The sequence below is a fragment of the Hemicordylus capensis genome, chromosome 12 (assembly GCF_027244095.1).
Source record: "Hemicordylus capensis ecotype Gifberg chromosome 12, rHemCap1.1.pri, whole genome shotgun sequence".
Lineage (NCBI taxonomy): Eukaryota > Metazoa > Chordata > Lepidosauria > Squamata > Cordylidae > Hemicordylus > Hemicordylus capensis.
The window spans coordinates 520929-530077 of record NC_069668.1 but is presented as its reverse complement, the minus strand read 5'-3'; the positions used below and the strand labels follow the sequence as shown (position 1 = coordinate 530077).

Sequence of the window (9149 nt, the reverse complement as noted above, 5' to 3'; positions counted from 1 at the left end):
CCATCTAGTCCAGCATCCTGTTTCCCACAGTGTCCCACCAGATACCTCTGGGAAGTCCACACACTGCATGCCCTCTCTCCTGGGCCAATCAGGGGTCAGCTGGCTCTGTCACGAGGGTCCCCAATCTACTGGCAACACAATGCATGCTGGGATAGCTCTTTGGATTGTGCAGGACCCAGCTCCCGACTTCAGACATGAAGACGCCAGCCGTCTGCATCATCTGGGAGCAGAGTTCACAGTTACCACTGATCTGTGGGAGACAGAGCAGGAGATCCCCCACCAGCACCCACAAAAAAGCAACAACCCTAACCCCAGATGCTCGTGTGAGAGGGCTGAGGCCATTCAGGGCCACCCGCTCTGAACTGGGGTGGCTATAACGCAGAGACCCGCCTCGTCTCGGGCTTCTGAATGGGCATTCCACACACATTTCTCCTTTGCAGATTTACGACAATCCAGAATCGAATGACCTGCGTTGATCCCAATGATGCATGGGTCCAGGATTACATGCGTCAGCTCCCCAAAGCATGATCGTGTCTGGCTTCATCTTCCTCAGCCATCAGAAGAGAAGAGGAAGGATCGTGTTCTCACCTCTCAGCATGTGGAGGAGAGGAGAAAGTTCTCAAAAGTTGGGAGTCAGGGCTGCCCATCTGCCTTTTCCTTTCCTCGTGCTTCAGAGAAGTCACCCGCCTGCAATTTATTATACAAAGGTGCAATTTATTAGAGGTACACTCTGGTCCCGCCTTTGTTCTTCACATCACAATAAATAATTAAATAAAACGGAAACATGTTTAAAAAACAAAACAAAACACCCTCTCGCCCAATTCTTTCCGGGGACTAGGGGTGGTAACATTGTGGGAATTAGCCATCCTGTGCTAGCTTAGTGAAGGAACAGGCGCTGGCCAATTGATGCTGCCCACAACTGTGTTTTGCTCGCATGCCTTCAACCTAAAGAGCAAACACCCTTCTGGCTGTGAGATCAGCATAGTAAAAGGAGCCCGATGTAGAGATGTCTTCTGTGTGGAATAGCAGTGGTTGGAGAGAGCTCAAGTCATCCACAGGATGAGAACCTGGGTGGGACACAACTGTATCGTATGTGGCCTGATGCAGCGGAAACAGATTCCAGCTTGCTGGGATATGGCAGGGCTGTGCACTGAATTGGAACAATAACCGTATTGGATTCTGTACAGCCCTTTGGGCAGCATTTTGCATTGCATTGTTTTCAAGGCAACATTAGTAATATCGAAAACAACCCAAAACGATGTTTTCCGTGTCAAATCGGACCGCATTGGAGGACTGGGTGGCTGTTTGCCTGCTTTTTTCAGGGGCCTGTGTCCCACCAAAATCTTGTTCCTCTTTGAATCTGTGGGTGTTTGAAAGAATGCTGAAGGGGCTAGGAGAGCAGTGAAGTGAAGCTGCCATATACGGAGTCAGACCCTTGGTCTATCTCGCTCAGTATTGTCTTCACAGACTGGCAGCGGCTTCTCCAAGGTTGCAGGCAGGAGTCTCTCTCGGCCCTCTCTTGGAGATGCTGCCAGGGAGGGGCCTTGGAACCTCAGATGCTCTTCCCAGAGCGGCTCCATCCTTTAAGGCAGGCCTGCTCAGTGTAGGCCCCCCAGCTCTTTTTGCACTACAATTCCCATAATCCCCAACCCACAGTGACCAATAGCCAGGGATTCTGGTAGGCCAATATCTGCAGGAGGGCCTACGTTGAGCAGGCCTGCCTTAAGGGGAATCTCTTCCAGTGCTCACACATGTAGTCTCCCATTCAAATGAAAACCAGGGTGGACCCTGCTTAACCGAGGGGACACGTCATGCTCACTGCCAGAAGACCAGCTCTCCTCGTCTCTGTTCAAAAGAGCATGCTGCCGTTGGTTCATCCGAGTCTGTTTGTTAAAGTCTAAAATATATCATGCGGGGGCGGGTGTGTGTGTGCAGCGTTTAAATATAGTTGGAGAAAACCAAGCTGGCCAGTTTGTTCCTCCTCCCTCCCTCCCTCCCTCCTTGCCAGATGCAGTGTAGGAAGCAAAAAGGGAGATGGAGAAACTTCACAGCTGTTGGGTGAGGAGGAGGAGCAGGAGAGAGAGGGAAGGCCAGCATTCGTGGCACTGAGGAATTGGTCCGGGGCACATCCCCCTTGGACTCACCTAAAAGACGCCTCTGCTACCCGACTTCCACCAGAGACTAAGAGGATGAAGAACCCGGCGACTTCTTTTCTGCTCCTAGCCACTGTCTTCTTCGCCTGGTCTGAGCCTTCTCCCAGAAGTGAGTCCTCTTACCTCTCCATTGCTCCTAGGGTTGCCATCCCCCCCGGAATTCCAGGTATCGCCCGGATTTTAAACACCTCACCCAGATTGCTTAGCCCATCCAGATTCCAGCTTTCATTTAAACAACAACAACAACAAAACACCTTACCTCTAGCCCTTGTAGAAGTGGAGTTATGGAGCAAAACGTGCAGTCCCTCTTCTGCTCATTCACTGGACTTGGATTAAGAGAGGGAAAGCACAGGATCCTAGCTGGGAAGGTTTCCCTTTCACAAGTTCAATAACCCGCTGAGGAATGTTGCCTTGTTTGTTTTCAGGAGGAGAGCTCAATCGGGCAGTTGAGAGTATAGCTTGCTTTTGATGTGAATCACTACCTGCCTACCAGGCTGTGTATTGTAACATTGAAGGACTTGCTTGGCTTTACGTTCAATGCATGCCTACTTAGAAGTAAGCAACATTGGTTTCAATCAGATCTTCTCTCAAATAAGTGTGTACGGAATTGCAGCCTTCATTAAAAAGCTGTGCATTTTTATTTTTATGTTTGATTGCTGCTGTTAATGTGTCAAGGGAAATAGTCAGGCAAAGATATCTTCCCCGACTATTGTTGGTAAATATCCAGAGCAAATTCAAGTCAATTGGAAAGTGCAGCTGCTAATTTGCATATGAAAATTATTTGCAAGCCAACCTACGTAATATGCAAATTAGGCACCCGGATTTGGAGATTGCCATATTCGTATTGTCTAATTTGTATTGAAGTGGGGAAACACTGCTCTGTGTCTCTGGTTCAATTACAAAATGTTGGGCAGGTGCTCACAGACTGGGGAGAAGGGAGGCTCTGCGCTGGCTTCTTGTGCCCTTGTGGGGTGTGGGGGAATCTGGGAACAAGCCCCGAGTTCAAGGGGAGAGAGGGATCTACTGAGCAAGCAACGTGGACCGTGAAGTCACTCCATCCACTTCTCTCCCGCAGGTCGTCCCACGAAATCCTGCTGCTTCTACTTAGCAAGAGATCCAGTTCCAACGTCGGCAGTGAAAACATATTCCTACAACCGGGAGCTATGCGGGAAGGTAGTTATCATGTAAGTAGCCAAAGCATTTGCTGAAAGAAAACCAGCCTCTGAAGGATTCTATCAGGACATTATCCACCCTGATTCTGGGTTCCTCGATTCGGCCCGTGTGGTTCTCCAGGTGGTTGCCAGGTCCGTTTCCTTGGGCAACGATCCGGGCAGATAGAACCAACCAAGGAGCCCAGAGAGGTGCACATGGTGATGTTTATCCTCACAACAATCCTGTGAGATAGGTCAGGCTGAGAGAGACGTGACTGGCCCAGAGTCACCCAGTGAGTCTCATGGCTGAAGGGGGATTTGAACCCGGGTCTCTCTGGGCCTAGTTCAACATTCTAACCACCACACTAAAGTGGCTCCATATATAATTTAATTTTCCTACACTGCATAAATGCATATAAATTACATACATAATTTAATTTTCCTACAATTTAATTTTCCTACACTATAATGGGCAGCAGCAATATAGAAAAGTGCTGAAAGGCATCATCTCATACTGGGTGGGAGAAGGCAATGGTCAACTACTCCTGTATTCTACCAAGAAAACCACAGGGCTCTGTGGGTGCCAAGAGTCGGAATAAACTAGATGGCACACTTTACTTTACCTTTACACTGCAGCAAAGACAATGGCTTCTTCGCAGACTTCTGCTTGGGCTCTAAGCACCCATTTCTCCTGCACAGATTCCATTTGACTGAAGAGAGGCACGTCTGTGCCAACCCCAAAGAGAGATGGGTCCAGTCTATCATCCCTGGCCTACACGAGAGTGACCATGAATTATTCCACCCTCATCCAACACCAGAAGGGAAGAAGAAGGATACAAACACCACGATCAGCAAGTGGCGTAAAAAGAAAAACTATTTCTTTCCCTGACCACAGCATATCCATACCCGACATTAATATTTGTGGATATCATGTCTCCCAATCATAGCTGCTTCTCCTTGGCCTTGCAATTGGTGGGAAGTTGCTGTCTACTGAGTCAGGCTCCAGGTCTATCAAGCTCATTATTGTCCACACGGACTGGCAGCGGCTCTCCAAGGTTTCAAGCAGGGGGTTTTCCCAGCCCTACCTGGAGATGCTGCCAGGGATTGAACCCGGGACCTTCTGCATGCCAAGCAGAGTCTCTTCCACTGAGCTTTGGTTCCATCCCCTAAGGGGGGGAGTATCTTGCAGAGCTTCTCACATGTAGCCTCCCATCCAAATGCAAACCAAGGCTAGCCATGCTTAGCAAAAGGGGCCATTCATGCTCACTCCCACCAGGCCAGCTGCCCTCCCTCGACACACATTATCTCTACAATTCTGATAGGACTGACATATGTCATAAGAAGTTGGAAGCTTCTCTCTGTCTGTTCCCTCCTCTCTTGCTTCAGAGGGGCTGCCCACCTCAACTTGTTCATTTTAAAAGAAGAAGAAGAAGAAGAAGAAGATGTTTGCTTTGCTTATTCATTGATTCTTCGCAACACAAAAAGAGAACAGAAACCTTTTTAAAAAATAGTCCCCCAATTCCTTTCAGGACGAGGAGCGGAGACATCGAGAGCCGTTCGGTGCCGCTAAGAGCTGGTTCGGTGACATTATGGGCGCTAGCCAATCAGCACCATCCATATCCATAACACCTTCAGGGAGACACTGACAATCGCCACTTGGTGCCGTCTCCCCCTCCTTCACAAGTATATCTTTAACCTGAGGAATGAACACTCTCCTTCCTTTTGAAGGGGTAGAGGAGAGCAGATTGCACAGTCAACGCATGCCCTACAAAAAGAAGCCATATTTCGGAAGCCCGGGTGGGTGTGCGGCTGGGGGAGTCAGTCCTGTGACTTGCCTCTGGGGGCACCCCCAAGGCAGTAGGCCCCCAGACAACTGTCTCCCCTTGCCCTATTATAGTTAAGTCCCTGAATCTACTGAGCAAGCAACGTGAGCCATGAGGTCACTCCATCCCCCTGTGTCCCGCAGGTCGTCCCACGAAATCCTGTTGCTACTTCTTAGCAAGAGTTCCAGTTCCAACGTCGGCAGTGAAAACATATTCCTACAACCGGGAGTTATGCGGGGAGGTAGTTATCATGTAAGTAGCCAAAGCATTTGCTGAAAGAAAATCAGCCTCTGAAGGATTCTATCAGGACATTATTTACCCCGATTCTGGGTTCCTCGATTCGGCCTGTGTGGTTCTCCATGTCGTCGCCCGGTTCGTTTCCTTGGGCAACGATCCAGGCAGATAGAACCAACCAAGGAGCCCAGAGAGGTGCACATGGTGATGTTTATCCTCACAATAATCCTGTGAGGTAGGTCAGGCTGAGAGAGACGTGACTGGCCCAGTCACCCAGTGAGTTTCATGGCTGAAGGGGGATTTGAACCCGGGTCTCTCTGGGCCTCGTTCAACATTCTAACCACCACACCAAAGTGGCTCCATGTATCATATAATTTCCCTAAATGGCAGCATAGATAATTGCTTCTTCGCAGGTTTCTGGTTGGGCTCTAAGCACCCTTTTCTCCTGTACAGATTCCATATGGCTGAAGGGAGGCACGTCTGTGCCAACCCCAAAGAGAGATGGGTCCAGTCTATCATCCCTGGCCTCCAGGAGAGCGACCCCAAATCATTCCACCCTCATCCAGCACCAGAAGAGAAGAGTAAGGATGCACACGCCACGATCAGCAAGTGGCGTAAAAAGAAAAACTATTTCTTTCCCTGACCACAGCATATCCATACCCGACATTAATATTTGTGGATATCATGTCTCCCAATCATAGCTGCTTCTCCTTGGCCTTGCAATTGGTGGGAAGTTGCTGTCTACTGAGTCAGGCTCCAGGTCTATCAAGCTCATTATTGTCCACACGGACTGGCAGCGGCTCTCCAAGGTTTCAAGCAGGGGGTTTTCCCAGCCCTACCTGGAGATGCTGCCAGGGATTGAACCCGGGACCTTCTGCATGCCAAGCGGAGTCTCTTCCACTGAGCTTTGGTTCCATCCCCTAAGGGGGGGAGTATCTTGCAGAGCTTCTCACATGTAGCCTCCCATCCAAATGCAAACCAAGGCTAGCCATGCTTAGCAAAAGGGGCCATTCATGCTCACTCCCACCAGGCCAGCTGCCCTCCCTCGACACACATTATCTCTACAATTCTGATAGGACTGACATATGTCATAAGAAGTTGGAAGCTTCTCTCTGTCTGTTCCCTCCTCTCTTGCTTCAGAGGGGCTGCCCACCTCAACTTGTTCATTTTAAAAGAAGAAGAAGAAGAAGAAGAAGATGTTTGCTTTGCTTATTCATTGATTCTTCGCAACACAAAAAGAGAACAGAAACCTTTTTAAAAAATAGTCCCCCAATTCCTTTCAGGACGAGGAGCGGAGACATCGAGAGCCGTTCGGTGCCGCTAAGAGCTGGTTCGGTGACATTATGGGCGCTAGCCAATCAGCACCATCCATATCCATAACACCTTCAGGGAGACACTGACAATCGCCACTTGGTGCCGTCTCCCCCTCCTTCACAAGTATATCTTTAACCTGAGGAATGAACACTCTCCTTCCTTTTGAAGGGGTAGAGGAGAGGGAGTTCTTTGCAAGTCACCCCCCCCTCCGTTTCTTTCCTTCTCTTATTTGCCTGTCCTCCCTCCCTCCCTCCCTCTCAATCTCTCTTAGGTTCTCTGTTCCTTCTCATTTCCCCATCCCTCTGCTCTGTGTCTCTGGTTCAGTTAGAAAATGTTGGGCAGGTGCTCACAGACTGGGGAGAAGGGAGGCTCTGCGCTGGCTTCTTGTGCCCTTGTGGGGTGTGGGGGAATCTGGGAACAAGCCCCGAGTTCAAGGGGAGAGAGGGATCTACTGAGCAAGCAACGTGGACCGTGAAGTCACTCCATCCACTTCTCTCCCGCAGGTCGTCCCACGAAATCCTGCTGCTTCTACTTAGCAAGAGATCCAGTTCCAACGTCGGCAGTGAAAACATATTCCTACAACCGGGAGCTATGCGGGAAGGTAGTTATCATGTAAGTAGCCAAAGCATTTGCTGAAAGAAAATCAGCCTCTGAAGGATTCTATCAGGACATTATTTACCCCGATTCTGGGTTCCTAGATTGGGCCCGTGTGGTTCTCCATGTCGTCGCCCGGTTCGTTTCCTTGGGCAACAATACGTGCAAATAGAACCCACCAACCAGTTTGTACCATTTGTATGTATACCAAAGGGACTAGAAAAGTCTAATCTGATAATCAGGGTTGCCACCATTTGAATCTTGCCCCTAAGTGCAGTGGGCGGTCAAAGCCTCTCATAGAATCAGAGCTGGAAGGGAACTTGGAGGTCATCTAGTCTGACCACCACCACTCCCGTGCGTGCGCGCCATGCAGGAAGCTACCACAGCATCCCCTTCAGCCTCTGCTTGGAAATCTCCAGCAAAGGAAGGCCTCACACTCCATGAGGCAGGCTGTTCCACTGTCAAACAGCTCTGACAGGCAGGAAACTCCTAATGCCCACCCTAAATCTGCCTCCCTGTCACTTCAACCCCCTGGTTCTTGTTCTGCCCTCAGGAGACGCAGAGAACGGGTCAGCTGCTTCTACTGCGTGACAGCTCTTCCGATATTTGAAGATAGATAGCTATGATCTCTCCTACCCTAGAGGACAATTTTTGTCTTTCATGGTTTATTTACAACATTTATATCCCGCTCTTCCACCAAGGAGCCCAGAGAGGCGCAGATCATGGTGGTGCTGATCCTCACAACAACCCTGTGAGGTAGGTTAGGCTGAGAGGCATGTGACTGGCCCAGAGTCACCCAGCTAGTCTCATGGCTGAAGGGGAATTTCAACCCGGGTCTCTCTGGGCCTCTTTCAACATTCTAACAACCACACCAAACTGGCTCCATAAATAATTTAATTTTCCTGATTTGATTGACTGATTAAGTGCCATCAAGTCGGTGTCGACTCTTAGTGACCACAGAGATCAATTCTCTCCAGGATGATCTGTCTTCCACTTGGCCTTGAAGGTCTCTCCGCGGTGCCTTCATGGCTGTCGTCATTGAGTCCACCCACCTGGCTGCTGGCCGTCCTCTTCTTCTCTTTCCTTCCACTTTCCCCAGCATTATGGACTTCTCCAGGGAGCTGGGTCTTCTTCGCGTAATGTGTCCAAATTTCCTTAAACTGCAGCAAAGACAATGGCTTCTTTGCAGGCTTCTGCTTGGGCTCTAAGCACACATTTCTCCTGTACAGATTCCACTTGACTGAAGAGAGGCACGTCTGTGCCAACCCCAGAGAGAGATGGGTCCAGTCTATCATCCCTGGCCTACACGAGAGCGACCATGAATTATTCCACCTTCATCCAGCACCAGAAGGGAAGAAGAAGGACGCACACGCCACGATCAGAAAGTGGAGTAAAAAGAAAAATGACTACTTTCCCTGACCACAGCATATCCATACTCCTGCCCCCCGTGCCCCCCGCCGGCTGAAAAATCAGTAAAAGGGGCATGCTTTCTTCAAAAGTGTTCATGAAAAGTGTCCAAACGCAAGTTTAAAAAAATAAAATTAAATGACGGGATCTGTCTGTATTTTTTGCAAAAAGATTTTGAGTCAGAACAGCAGGGCGGTCCTTCCATGAGGCATGGTGAGGTGGCCTCCTAAGGTGAAAGTTTATTGAGGTGCCAGCAAGGTGGCAGTGCCCCCACTTTGAAAAGAAATGAATGAGGGGGAGGAAGGTGTGGCACAAGGTAGGGGCAATATTTGGCCCCCTGGCTCAGGCATGTAGAGGTCTTCAGCTCCCCTGCTGAACAGATCAGCCTTCAGTTTCCAGAAGACGCCTCTGTGAGGCAGCAGGGAGCAACGTAAGCATGCTGTTTGAAACAAACCAAAACAGAACTATCCGCT

The 9149-nt window shown here is 49.5% G+C and overlaps 1 protein-coding gene across 1 annotated transcript; it reads left to right on the top strand.

The window, feature by feature from the left end:
* The first annotated feature begins 2029 nt into the window (after nt 1–2029).
* Nucleotides 2030–8816, top strand: LOC128336207 (uncharacterized). The gene is made up of 7 exons (XM_053275514.1): nt 2030–2262; nt 3229–3337; nt 4004–4164; nt 5271–5379; nt 5815–5942; nt 7179–7287; nt 8499–8816. Exons 1-7 carry the CDS (start codon nt 2190–2192, stop codon nt 8686–8688), a joined length of 879 nt encoding a protein of 292 aa, XP_053131489.1. The 5' UTR covers nt 2030–2189; the 3' UTR covers nt 8689–8816.
* Nucleotides 8817–9149: the final 333 nt, after the last annotated feature.